This window comes from Penaeus monodon, unplaced genomic scaffold (genome assembly GCF_015228065.2).
Source record: "Penaeus monodon isolate SGIC_2016 unplaced genomic scaffold, NSTDA_Pmon_1 PmonScaffold_7983, whole genome shotgun sequence".
Taxonomy (NCBI): Eukaryota; Metazoa; Arthropoda; class Malacostraca; order Decapoda; family Penaeidae; genus Penaeus; species Penaeus monodon.
This window is the reverse complement of record NW_023663197.1, coordinates 1-15,212: the sequence shown is the minus strand read 5'-3', so window position 1 is coordinate 15,212 and position 15,212 is coordinate 1. Positions and strand designations below refer to the sequence as shown.

The following is a 15,212-nucleotide window of genomic DNA, read 5'->3' as shown; positions in this document are numbered from 1 at the left end:
AAACCCCCCCGAAAAAATGTTTATAGGACAGCAATATTCAAAAAACCAATATCCAGACAATGATCTTTCCCATGAAACCCTGTTTTCACAAGAAAAATAATCATTTTGGAAGTATAAAAAAAGAAAAAATAACCCCTTATTTGACACTAAATGCTGTAGAGAAAACACTATAAAAAATAAAGATATGTTACCAAAAATGACTTTGACCCCCAAAAGATGTGCACCCCTACTTTATTTGATCAGGAAGAAAAACTGTTTCCCGGATGACAGATACAAAAATTAGAATAAATTATTTTAAAAACCCTATAAACCCCGGGTTTCCCCCACTACGGGTTAAAGTTTAAAAGACAACTTTTATATATTACTTTATATTTAAAAAAATTTTCCCCACTATGAAGTTATTTGGACTTTTGAGCAAAAAAAAAAAGAAAGACAAAAAAAAGGACATTCTAAGCTGCATTTAAAATGAATAGTTGTAACAAAAAGAAAAAAAGAAAAAAAAAAGAAAAAAGAAAAGGAAGAAAAAAAAACAGTAGCACAACATATTTATCATATTCAAAATTATTATTATTTTATATGAAGTTTCAGACTTCCTATTTTATAAAATGACTAATTCTAAAACTCTCATTCCCAAAAGTATAGAAAAAAAAACCAGTAATGTGTACAAAAGAAAAAAAAAACACCACATGAGAAATGAAAAAAAAATTTTTATTTCCCCCAAAAAGGGAGTTTTTGGGGAGCTGGACAGTGCTACTGAAAATGAACGAAAAATTTCTTTTAAAAATTCCCATAGGCCCGGGGGTTTTGACCCTTAGGTTCAAATAAAAAAAATTTGCGTAATAAAAAAAAATAAAACTCCTGCTATTTTGCCTTCAACCCGATTTTTGGGGTATTGACAGCAAGAAGGCGGCACCAAAAAAACGAAATTTAAAGGAAAAAAATTTTCTAAATATAAGAGTAATTCCCTTTTAAAAATTGTAAAAATCTTACTTGTATTCTTTTACCTTTATTTCATATTATCATCAAACCCTAAGATTTTTTCAGCTTATCACAATCCTTAATTTTATTTTTGTTTCATATTTTCACCGTTTTTTTTTTATCATGAAAAAAACAACAATAGTTACAGCAACCTGAAAGTAATAGATGAAAAAATAAAATCAAAAGATGAAATGATAATGGGTTTTGGGGGGTGGTGCTATAGTAGTAGTTAATATTTGTAGTGTAGTAGTAGTGAGTAGTAGTAAAAGTAGTAAATAGTAGTATAAAAGTAGTGAAAGTAGTAGTAATGTAATAGTAATAGTAATAGTAAAAGTGGGGTGGGGTAGTAGTAGTAGTAGTAGTAGTAGTAGTAGTAGTAGTAGTAGTAGTAGTAGTAGTGTTGTAATAGTTGTAGTTGTAGTAGTAGTGTAGTAATAGTAGTAGTAGTAGTAGTAGTAGTAGTAGTAGTAGTAGTAGTAGTAGTAGTAGTAGTATAGTAGTAGTAGTAGTAGTAGTAGTAGTGGTGGTGGTAATAAAAAAATAAAAAATAGTAATAATAATAATAATAATAATAATAATAATAATAATAATAATAATAATAATGGTCATAGTAGTAGTAATAATTATCATAATAATAATGATAATGATGATTATGATGATAACAATAATAATAATAATAATAATAATAATAATATAATAATAATAATGATATTAGTAGTTGTAGTAGTAGGAATAAACACAACAATAATAATAATAAGAAGAAAACTGATGATGTAGATGAGGATGAGGAAGTTGATATTTGAATACCTTAAAATGTTGAAATTAACATTAGCATCTTCAAATATGTAGGCCATTAATATTACTTTTGGTAATAATCTTTACTAAAGATTTTCTTCTCATTATCTGAAATGCAGCTGCTATTACTGACTGTTCCTCTCCTCCAAAAATTGTTGGCAGAAAGATGCTTAGAGGTGCAAAATATTCCTATGCAAACCTGATTATATGACAATGAACATGCATATTAATTACAGATACATTATGACTAGTTTTATAAACAATATGAAGTTTAACACAGCTAATATATTTTAGCTATCATATGTAATAGCATTTGCACGTTATATCATAGTTGCTCCAGTGAAATAATCTGCTGTTATGTGTATAATTCAGTAACCACCATATTTTTCCAAGCCATCATCTAATCTACACACTCAACAATCCCTCACTTTCACTTTGCCTAACCAACAACAACAAATAAAAAAAAAACACTATATAACACTTTTGACACAGTTAAAAAGTGTTCATACCTATTCATACGATCACAGACCTATATGTGAACACAGGTTTTTTCTCAGTGTCATTTTTGCAGTTTTGAGAACATGCAAAAAGGGCAGTGGTCTCATAACGCAAATGTGGATACCCACTGTGGATACCGGGGCCCATGCCTCCTCTTCCTCTTCTTCCTCCCTCTCTTCATCACCTTGGTCACCATTGGCATTTGTCCACCATGACACTAACCCCAAGCCTTGATCATTGATTGCCCCCTGTGAAAAAAATACATATATGGTGAACAAGGACGATATTAATTAATAATATATTTCTTCTATTATTCAAAAAATTCTCATCTTGTTTTCAAATATAAAACAATAACGCATTAAAAGAAAATTACACTACTTTGCATTCCCATTCATCATGTCTGTCTGCATGTAGCCATAACAGAAGTTGATTTAAAAGAAACTAGCATAACATTGATATAAGGCATATGCACTGTCCACAATACTTTTATTTTGTGAATTTTATTTACATATTGCGGCTCTACACGCACTTATTCACCAAGCATTTAATTAGTAGGCCTGTCTGACCTCACCTGATTTCCTCCTTGTAAAACTGGTATGTATGTCCATTCCCTCCTGACATCAAAAAATTTAGGAAAGTCTGGATGCTTCCATCACCATTTTCATTTATATATATTTGGCAATTTTTGTCCTCTTACTATATATTGGAGGGCTAAGTAGCTCCAAAACATTACCTTGAGTGCACTAACACCTGTTTTCATGTCTGATAAATGTGATCAATGATCAGATACAGCCTTTCAATTGAATAATGGCATTTCCCAAAAACTGTAAATGCTGTCACCAAATGTATTGCAAGCAGGATGATGTGCTTTTATTTTTTTTACTTGAGCAGCTGACTGCAAGCAAATCCCAGCTTGGTATGAGTATGAGCATTGGTATTGGTATTGGTTTTGGGCTTGGTATGAGTGGAGTAAACTGATTTTTATCTTTTCATGTGCTTCATAACTATCATTAAAATTATACTTACAAATACAATGTAAGGAATTTTTCCTTCCTTCCTGTCTGCTACTGCACCATCTCCCTCAGTCATACCAGGTGCTGTGGAGTTGTATCTGTAAACTGCTCTGCTATCACTTTAAAGCGTACTTTTTCCCCTGCAGAAAGAGATTTTGTTCTTTCATTACCATACAAAAATTTAAGATTTCAAATGGAAAAAATACACAAAGTCAAACCAGCCTTACCAACCACCTGTATAGGATGATCATGTCTTTAGCAACCTCAAAAAATTCACGATATAAACCTGTATACAATGGTCATAAAGTAACCAGCAACTGCCCTGTTTGCTTCTCAACTGGCAAAAATCTGTACACAACTACCACCTATTCACACTCATATGCCTATCTGCTAGTATGAATTTATTTCTATGAATTTCTTATACCTACAGAGTGGCACTAGGGCAGTTCAAGGTAAAGTGTACAAAATGGATGCCCACCTAGAAAGAACACCTACCTACATAAAGACCACTTTCTTTGTTTCCTTGAGCTGTCTTTCTGTAAAGGACTGACTTTATATATGATGATACTAACAGAACAACAATGCTTTTGACATAAAGAACCAGCAAAAGAAATACAAACTTTATTCATAATAGTTTTACATTTACAGCTGTTAAAAAAATAATGAAAACACTAACTCACCAATATCCATGAAAAGGTGATGTGTTTCATCATCAGTCTGGTAATCCCACACCCAAGTTCCATCAGTCTCATCAAAGTGAGAGTTTGTCATCATGGCATCGCGTCGGATATAAACATCCTCATAGAATCCAAGGCTTACTGAAAGCAAGGTAAAAGAATGTATATGTATATATATATATATATATATATATATATATATATATATATATATAATATATATATATATAATATATATATTAATATGTATATATATATATATATATATATTATATATATATTAAACTTTCTTAACACTAATACTACTATAACCTGTTTTTAAATAACTGGCAAAGGTCAAAATATTTGACAGTCAAAAATAAAATAAATATTCAACATAACACACAAACACTATTCATTGTGACAGATGTAGAAAAGGTACAAAAGAGAATGCATATGACGTTTATTACATCTTCATCAGAATACACCATGTATTTCTATCAAAAATATAACCAAAACCAGTCAAATGCATCTTTTGAACACAAAAAATATATATGAAAATCTACATTTGCACAAGAAATAACCTTTCATAATGGTGTATGATCTGGAACATTGAAATATTTTTCTAAGTAATTAAAAAATATTTTTCATATATGAAAGTTTCAATGACACTATAACCATGCAATTTTTGCATTGATAATTACAATAATATTAGTAATAAAAATATTCAATGAATAGGGTTAAATAGTGAGGTCAAGGAGGCTTAGTAACTGAAACATTGGTGACTAAGAACTTATGGAATCATCAATATATAACATACATAAAAAATATATATAATGTTTAGTAAAAAACAAATAATGTGGTCAGTGCAAGTAATTCATACTTGCTTACTAGCACAACTGGGTTAATGTCTTATTCTTTAGATGTTTTATCTCTTATATACATATTCATAACAGAACCAATACAAAAAAAAGTAAAAAATAATAATCCCCTAACCATATTTACCTTGGAGACCATCAGCATCTGCAGACTTGATGGTGCCCTCTAGGATCTCTTCCATGAATGGTCGAAATACAACGTAGCGAAATGTGACACGTGTATGTGAAGCTCCATCACCAGGGAAAATGTACGAGTCTCCCAAAGATGTCACATCAAACAAAGCTATACATAGTCCGACATTCAAAACCACCTGAAAAGGGGAAAAAAAAAGGGATATGAAGAGCAAAGAGCAAATATACTGGACCTTTTTCTATTTATGTTCATCCCTATTGAAGGAAATGACAAAAAATTGATATTCTTTTTAGCAGAAACTTGAACAAAAACAATCAAGATATCTGTTGAAAAATAATAATAATAACAAATAAATAAATAAAAAGAAAATGTCCCTCATCTTTCCGGCAGTGGTGTGGGCTGTGGGAAAGAAATGGCTGACATGGTGTACAGATGCTCTGTTCTTATATAAGCTTATTATTTATTTCCATAAGTAGGAACTTAGCCCAGCCAGTGCTGTGGCTGACAAATCCACACTTCACAGGTTAACAATATTTTCTGCTACAATCTAATCTAATTGTACAATTCATTTCAAGGAAACCCTACATGGTAAAAGTAAGGAGGTCTTCCTGAAATAACAGGCTGGGCTGGATTTTAGGGAAAATTCCAAGAGGGCGGGGCTGGACTGCTGGGAAGGTGGATGAAGGTGTAGTCACAACAAATTACACAAATAATGTGCCCATAACTTGGAGAAGGAGAAAAGATTCTCTGAGGGGTGAGGTTAATTGGGGGGGGGGGGTACCCTTGCTTGCTCAGTAAATCTTCGTATTATGACAGGTGCATATTTTAAAAACTCCATCCAGACACTAGGGTATATTTGTCAAAAATACTATTTATACTTTTTGCTTATTTCTTTGTAATTACTAAAATGGGTTGCATTGAAAAATAGCTTTGGTGATGATAAGAACTATTTTCCTTTATATTGGAAACTAGAGGAAAGAAAGGAAACTTTCTTGTGAATAAAAATAATAATTCAAAACCTCAGATTTTACTCACATCTTTCAAAAATAATCTAAAGTAAATGCTGAAAATATTCAATAACCTTTAACATGCAATTTAATTGTTAAGTTTTATAACAATAAAAATCTCAACTAATACTATAGAACTACATACCTTATTGGCAAGTTTCCGATTCAGCTCTTCCACCACTGCATCATTAAGTGTTTGGCCAAAGAGCCACGGAGGGATACGAACCATGTGACGTATCTCAGCCAATTGGAACATTGTGACTTTTCTGTAAGCAAATGAAAAGTATTAAAACAGTTCTATTTAGCATATTGCATTCTACCTGAAAAAAATTTATTAAATTCTCATCAGCCATAAGAAAATGTACATTTATTGACAATATATATATATATATATATATATATATATTTATATATATATTATATAAATAAAATCACATCATAATATATACATTAAATATATTATCTTATATATCTTATATTGAATAATATATAAATATCTACATTACATATACTTTGTAAATAAATATAATATCTATTATACATATTACATAAAATTTAATAAATCATATACATAACATTACTATACATATACATATAAATTAATATATTATAAATAATATACATAAATAATAAATATATATAATATATAGAATATCTATATATATTTATTATTATATATATATAGTTATTATATGTATATATATGTATATGTACATGTATATTATATGTATATTATATGTATATGTATTTTAATGTATATATGTATATATGTATATAAAATATTTATATGTATATGTAATCTTATGATTTATATTAAATATATAGATAATATATATATATACTATATAATATATATATATATATATATATTGTCAATAAATGTACATTTTCTTATGGCTGATGAGAATTTAATAAATTTTTTTCAGGTAGAATGCAATATGCTAAATAGAACTGTTTTAATACTTTTCATTTGCTTACAGAAAAGTCACAATGTTCCAATTGGCTGAGATACGTCACATGGTTCGTATCCCTCCGTGGCTCTTTGGCCAAACACTTAATGATGCAGTGGTGGAAGAGCTGAATCGGAAACTTGCCAATAAGGTATGTAGTTCTATAGTATTAGTTGAGATTTTTATTGTTATAAAACTTAACAATTAAATTGCATGTTAAAGGTTATTGATATATTTCAGCATTTACTTTAGATTATTTTTGAAAGATGTGAGTAAAATCTGAGGTTTTGAATTATTATTTTATTCACAAGAAAGTTTCCTTTCTTTCCTCTAGTTTCCAATATAAAGGAAAATAGTTCTTATCATCACCAAAGCTATTTTTCAATGCAACCCATTTTAGTAATTACAAAGAAATAAGCAAAAAGTATAAATAGTATTTTTGACAAATATACCCTAGTGTCTGGATGGAGTTTTTAAAATATGCACCTGTCATAATACGAAGATTTACTGAGCAAGCAAGGGTACCCCCCCCCCCCAATTAACCTCACCCCTCAGAGAATCTTTTCTCCTTCTCCAAGTTATGGGCACATTATTTGTGTAATTTGTTTGTGACTACACCTTCATCCACCTTCCCAGCAGTCCAGCCCCGCCCTCTTGGAATTTTCCCTAAAATCCAGCCCAGCCTGTTATTTCAGGAAGACCTCCTTACTTTTACCATGTAGGGTTTCCTTGAAATGAATTGTACAATTAGATTAGATTGTAGCAGAAAATATTGTTAACCTGTGAAGTGTGGATTTGTCAGCCACAGCACTGGCTGGGCTAAGTTCCTACTTATGGAAATAAATAATAAGCTTATATAAGAACAGAGCATCTGTACACCATGTCAGCCATTTCTTTCCCACAGCCCACACCACTGCCGGAAAGATGAGGGACATTTTCTTTTTATTTATTTATTTGTTATTATTATTATTTTTCAACAGATATCTTGATTGTTTTTGTTCAAGTTTCTGCTAAAAAGAATATCAATTTTTTGTCATTTCCTTCAATAGGGATGAACATAAATAGAAAAAGGTCCAGTATATTTGCTCTTTGCTCTTCATATCCCTTTTTTTTTCCCCTTTTCAGGTGGTTTTGAATGTCGGACTATGTATAGCTTTGTTTGATGTGACATCTTTGGGAGACTCGTACATTTTCCCTGGTGATGGAGCTTCACATACACGTGTCACATTTCGCTACGTTGTATTTCGACCATTCATGGAAGAGATCCTAGAGGGCACCATCAAGTCTGCAGATGCTGATGGTCTCCAAGGTAAATATGGTTAGGGGATTATTATTTTTTACTTTTTTTTGTATGTGGGTTCTGTTTATGAATATGTATATAAGAGATAAAACATCTAAAGAATAAGACATTAACCCAGTTGTGCTAGTAAGCAAGTATGAATTACTTGCACTGACCACATTATTTGTTTTTTACTAAACATTATATATATTTTTTATGTATGTTATATATTGATGATTCCATAAGTTCTTAGTCACCAATGTTTCAGTTACTAAGCCTCCTTGACCTCACTATTTAACCCTATTCATTGAATATTTTTATTACTAATATTATTGTAATTATCAATGCAAAAATTGCATGGTTATAGTGTCATTGAAACTTTCATATATGAAAAAAATTTTTTAATTACTTATAAAAATATTTCAATGTTCCAGATCATACACATTATGAAAGGTTCATTTCTTGTGCAAATGTAGATTTTCATATATTTTTTTGTGTTCAAAAGATGCATTTGACTGGTTTTGGTTATATTTTTGATAGAAATACATGGTGTATTTCTGATGAAGATGTAATAAACGTCATATGCATTCTCTTTTGTACCTTTTCTACATCTGTCACAATGATAGTGTTTGTGTGTTATGTTGAATATTTATTTTATTTTTGACTGTCAAATATTTTGACCTTTGCCAGTTATTTAAAAACAGGTTATAGTAGTATTAGTGTTAAGAAAGTTTAATATATATATATATATATATATATATATATAATATATATATATATATATATATATATATATATATATATATATATATATATATACATTCTTTTACCTTGCTTTCAGTAAGCCTTGGATTCTATGAGGATGTTTATATCCGACGCGATGCCATGATGACAAACTCTCACTTTGATGAGACTGATGGAACTTGGGTGTGGGATTACCAGACTGATGATGAAACACATCACCTTTTCATGGATATTGGTGAGTTAGTGTTTTCATTATTTTTTTAACAGCTGTAAATGTAAAACTATTATGAATAAAGTTTGTATTTCTTTTGCTGGTTCTTTATGTCAAAAGCATTGTTGTTCTGTTAGTATCATCATATATAAAGTCAGTCCTTTACAGAAAGACAGCTCAAGGAAACAAAGAAAGTGGTCTTTATGTAGGTAGGTGTTCTTTCTAGGTGGGCATCCATTTTGTACACTTTACCTTGAACTGCCCTAGTGCCACTCTGTAGGTATAAGAAATTCATAGAAATAAATTCATACTAGCAGATAGGCATATGAGTGTGAATAGGTGGTAGTTGTGTACAGATTTTTGCCAGTTGAGAAGCAAACAGGGCAGTTGCTGGTTACTTTATGACCATTGTATACAGGTTTATATCGTGAATTTTTTGAGGTTGCTAAAGACATGATCATCCTATACAGGTGGTTGGTAAGGCTGGTTTGACTTTGTGTATTTTTGCCATTTTGAAATCTTAAATTTTTTGTATGGTAATGAAAGCAACAAATCTCTTTTCTGCAGGGGAAAAAGTACGCTTCAAAGTGATAGCAGAGCAGTTTACAGATACAACTCCATCAGCACCTGGTATGACTGAGGGAGATGGTGCAGTAGCAGACAGGAAGGAAGGAAAAATTCCTTACATTGTATTTGTAAGTATAATTTTAATGATAGTTATGAAGCACATGAAAAGATAAAAATCAGTTTACTCCACTCATACCAAGCCAATACCAATACCAATACCAATGCTCATACTCATACCAAGCTGGGATTTGCTTGCAGTCAGCTGCTCAAGTAAAAAAAATAAAAGCACATCATCCTGCTTGCAATACATTTGGTGACAGCATTTACAGTTTTTGGGAAATGCCATTATTCAATTGAAAGGCTGTATCTGATCATTGATCACATTTATCAGACATGAAAACAGGTGTTAGTGCACTCAAGGTAATGTTTTGGAGCTACTTAGCCCTCCAATATATAGTAAGAGGACAAAAATTGCCAAATATATATAAATGAAAATGGTGATGGAAGCATCCAGACTTCCTAAATTGTTGATGTCAGGAGGGAATGGACATACATACCAGTTTTACAAGGAGGAAATCAGGTGAGGTCAGACAGGCCTACTAATTAAATGCTTGGTGAATAAGTGCGTGTAGAGCCGCAATATGTAAATAAAATTCACAAAATAAAAGTATTGTGGACAGTGCATATGCCTTATATCAATGTTATGCTAGTTTCTTTTAAATCAACTTCTGTTATGGCTACATGCAGACAGACATGATGAATGGGAATGCAAAGTAGTGTAATTTTCTTTTAATGCGTTATTGTTTTATATTTGAAAACAAGATGAGAATTTTTTGAATAATAGAAGAAATATATTATTAATTAATATCGTCCTTGTTCACCATATATGTATTTTTTTCACAGGGGGCAATCAATGATCAAGGCTTGGGGTTAGTGTCATGGTGGACAAATGCCAATGGTGACCAAGGTGATGAAGAGAGGGAGGAAGAAGAGGAAGAGGAGGCATGACCACGGTATCCACAGTGGGTATCCACATTTGCGTTATGAGACCACTGCCCTTTTTGCATGTTCTCAAAACTGCAAAAATGACACTGAGAAAAAACCTGTGTTCACATATAGGTCTGTGATCGTATGAATAGGTATGAACACTTTTAACTGTGTCAAAAGTGTTATATAGTGTTTTTTTTTATTTGTTGTTGTTGGTTAGGCAAAGTGAAAGTGAGGGATTGTTGAGTGTGTAGATTAGATGATGGCTTGGAAACTATGGTGGTTACTGAATTATACACATAACAGCAGATTATTTCACTGGAGCAACTATGATATAACGTGCAAATGCTATTACATATGATAGCTAAATATATTAGCTGTGTTAAACTTCATATTGTTTATAAACTAGTCATAATGTATCTGTAATTAATATGCATGTTCATTGTCATATAATCAGGTTTGCATAGGAAATTTTGCACCTCTAAGCATCTTTCTGCCAACAATTTTTGGAGGAGGAACAGTCAGTATATAGCAGCTGCATTTCAGATAATGAGAAGAAAATCTTTAGTAAAGATTATTACCAAAAGTAATATTAATGGCCTACATATTTGAAGATGCTAATGTTAATTTCAACATTTTAAGGTATTCAAATATCAACTTCCTCATCCTCATCTACATCATCAGTTTTCTTCTTATTATTATTATTGTTGTGTTATTCCTACTACTACAACTACTAATATCATTATTATTATTATTATTATTATTATTATTATTATTATTATTATTGTTATCATCATAATCATCATTATCATTATTATTATGATAATATTACTACTACTATGACATTATTATTATTATTATTATTATTATTATAATTATTATTATATTATTATTATTTACTATTTTTTATTTTTTATTACTACTACTACTACTACTACTACTACTACTACTACTACTACTACTACTACTACTACTACTACTACTACTACTACTACTATTACTACTACTACTACTACTACTACTACTACCACTATACTACCACTATTATTTACTACTATTACTACTACTACTTCTACTACTAGCACCACCACCACTATTACTATTACTATTACTATTACTATTACTACTACTATTACTACTACTATTACTACTACTAGTTACTACTACTACTACTACTACTACTACTACTACTACTACTACTACTAGCACCACCACCACAACCATTATCATTTCACTCTTTTGATTTTATTTTATTCATCTATTACTTTCATTGTTGCTGCTAATACTATTGTTGTTTTTTCTCATAGATACAAAAAAACAAGGATGAAAATTATGAAACAATAATAAAATTTATAGGATATGTGATAATGCTGATATGAAATCTTATGATGTTGATGATAATATGAACATAAATGGTAAAAGTAATACAAGTAATGATTATTACAATATTTATAAGGAATGTACTCTTATACTTTATGCAAATTTTTACCATTAAGTTCAGTTATTTTGGTGCACTGCCTTCTTGCTGTAGCAATATCCACAAACTCAAGGTTGTAAGGCAGAATAGCAGTGATGTTTGTATTCTTTTTTATTACTGCAATATTTTATTTACTTGAACCTAAGGTCTAAACCCTGGCCCTATAGGTAATGTTAAATAGAATAATGTTCTGTATCATTTTCAGTAGCATCTGTCACAGCTGCCACAACATACCTTTTGGTGGAAATGAAAATATTTATTTTCATTTCTCACTGTGGGTGTTTTCCTTTTCTTTGTGTACACATTACTGTGTTTGTGTCTATACTTTTTGGTAATGCATGATGTATGTTAGAATTATGTCATGTTTGATAAACTGAGGAAGTCTGAAGACTTCATATAAAGTAATAATAATTTTGAATATGATAAATATGTTGCTGCTACTGTTTTTTTTTTCCTTTTCTTTTCCTCTTCTTTTTTTCTTTCTTTTCTTTTTGTTACAACTATTCATTCAAATGCAGCTTAGAATGTCACTTTTTTCTGTCTTTCTTTCCTCTCTTTTCTGCTCAAATACGTCCAAACTAACTCTCAGTAGTGGGTAAATTTTTTGTAAATATAATGTAATGATTATAAATGTTGTCTTTAATCTTTAAGCCTGTAGTGGAGCAACCAGTGTTTAATAGGTTTTCAAAATACACTCTTATTCTAATTGTGATATCTGTCATGCCGGGAAACAGTTTACTTCACTGATCAAATAAGAGTGAGGTGTGCACATCTTTTGGGGGTCATATGTCATTTATGGTAACTATATACTTCATTTCATTATAGTGTTTTCTCTTACAGCATTCAGTGTCAAATACATGGCTGTATTTTTATCTTTTTTTTATACTTCACAACTGATTATTTTGCTTAGTGAAAACAGGTTACATGGAATGATACATTGTACTGGATATTGGTTTGTGAATATTGCTGTCCTATAACATGCATTGTTTTTTGACTGAAGAAGTGGAATTATCTGTGAAAACAGTCTGAAAAGCTGCATTATATTTTCATACAGGTGGTTTATATATATATATATATATATATATATATATATATATATATAATATATATATTATATATATATATATATATATATATATATATATATGTATATAATTTTCATTTTATCTTTTTCTTTCTTTCTTTCTTTCTTTTACATTAATTCCATATTTTTTTTGTAAGTTTGCAGGGAAATATCTGTGCTTAAGATCAACTTTATGCAAAATATTTTTGTTCCATTTTTTTTCTTTGGTATTTACTAGCCCAAAGGAGAAGTTTAGTTATACTTTGTTTGTAATTTTTTTCACATTATTAACATATTAGGTGTTGAGCCTAACATGTTCTATTTCCAGTTGTAACCTCAACCTCCACCAGCAAGGTACACTGTTGAATGCATCATTATAACAGTGTACATATTGAACTGTGATACCAAATAACATGGATTTGTATACTAATATACAAGTTTCCCCATTGTCTTTTTGTTCTGTATAATAAGTAAAGTTTTGTACATAATTACAAAGTCTAAGTGTTTTTCTAAGAGCCAAATTTTTCAACTTGTCTTAGCAGACTAGAAAGTACAATGAAACCCTCACAGGGGGACATATATTCAGGAAATATTAATAGTAAGAAACTTTTCTTTTATGAAAATTATAATGGTAAAGAAAGAACAAAAGTACTGAGTAGAGTACAGGTTACAGAAAACCATAATTGGCTGTAAGAGATCCAATGGCTTGCTTTGTACATTTTTAATCAGCCTTGGGTACTGAGTGAAGGTTCTGGTAACTTACTTTCATTATGTCCCTTGAGTAACCAGCTTAACACATATGAAATATTATACCAGGGATTAAGGAGACTATCCTGTAGGGGAGGGTAGTATGAAAAAGCTGAGGTAAGGCTTGTTTTTAAATCAAAGTAATTATTATTCCTGTGAAAATAATAAACTTTAAACCACTTGCAATCAAAGAATTATTACTGTTCTTTAAAGCAATAAATTACTTCATATTGGGTATGTTTGGACATATAATCCCAATCAGCATTTTAAAAACAGCCAAAAATTCTGTTATATATGTAGGGTCTAAATCTGGTTCACCTGATATGTCTGAATCTTGATGCATACATCTCATACTTTGCCTATTTTTAAAGTATTTTAAGTATTTTTTTCCCCTGTTTTGGCATTCTCTTCAGCATATTCAAAATAAGACCAATTCTGCTGGGGTGAGTTGCAATAGAAAGTGCACAAAGTGAACTATTTCTATACATTTAACGTGATTATCATTGAAGAATTTTTTTTTGGAAAATTACAATTTCAAAAACCCAATTTCTTTTATATATATATATATATTTTTTTTTTCCCTAGATACAAGCCCACAATAGTAGGGAACCATTTCATTTGATATGATTTTTTACATAAAGAGCATCAGCTTAGCAGTCCTGATCTTCAATACTCTAATTGCAACTTCAAAAACATTTTACAGCCATTTCCCTTTAATATTTATTTTATAAGGCAATTCAAAATTCTGGCTCCAAGGTTGTTGTTGTTGAGATACTAGACTGAAGTTTATCGTAAACATTTATCATAATCGTCTGATTGGTGTTTATTATTGAAGGCTTGTATCGGGGCCAATGCAAAAAAGCCAAAAATATTTGTTATTTTGGGGGGCTGATCCCCTTAGGTGTTATCACAAAATAATTTATGACTAAAGAAGCATAATACAGTAATCTGCAACTTACCAATTATTGTTTACTTATCTCAAGCTGCTATTTTTTCACTCTATATATAGCATCATTTAGTAGGCCAAAGTAGGGACAGTCTGCTTAAAAAAAAAAAAAAGTCTTATTTTATGAAGCTGATAAAGCAAAGTTTGAATAAAAGGAAAATCTAGGTTTTCTTTCTTATTATATATCTCTTAAGTATTTTTAGTTGCAAACAATTGGATCATACAAAAAGTTAGACAAATGAATAGTGAGAGAAAAGTTACAAGGAAATTTTTGGTTTTAAAA

At 30.4% G+C, this 15,212-nt stretch overlaps 1 protein-coding gene and 1 pseudogene across 1 annotated transcript; one reads left to right on the top strand and one right to left on the bottom strand.

Moving 5' to 3' along the window:
* Window positions 1-2,294: 2,294 nt before the first annotated feature.
* LOC119571786 lies at window positions 2,295-6,220 on the bottom strand (annotated as a pseudogene).
* A 722-nt stretch (window positions 6,221-6,942) lies between these two features.
* On the top strand, window positions 6,943-11,059 carry LOC119571785 (DNA-directed RNA polymerase III subunit RPC8-like). Its single transcript, XM_037918927.1, has 5 exons — window positions 6,943-7,059; window positions 8,034-8,217; window positions 9,029-9,166; window positions 9,710-9,837; window positions 10,613-11,059. Exons 1-5 carry the CDS (start codon window positions 6,949-6,951, stop codon window positions 10,715-10,717), a joined length of 666 nt encoding a protein of 221 aa, XP_037774855.1. The 5' UTR covers window positions 6,943-6,948; the 3' UTR covers window positions 10,718-11,059.
* Window positions 11,060-15,212: the final 4,153 nt, after the last annotated feature.

Excerpts from the sequence above, each read along its gene's own strand:
- LOC119571785 (XM_037918927.1), top strand. The coding sequence starts at position 6,949 with ATGTTCCAATTGGCTGAGATACGTCACATGGTTCGTATCCCTCCGTGG. Across the intron at positions 8,218-9,028 it reads AGATGCTGATGGTCTCCAAG|TAAGCCTTGGATTCTATGAG; the intron begins GTAAATATGGTT and ends CCTTGCTTTCAG. Across the intron at positions 9,838-10,612 it reads AAATTCCTTACATTGTATTT|GGGGCAATCAATGATCAAGG; the intron begins GTAAGTATAATT and ends TTTTTTTCACAG.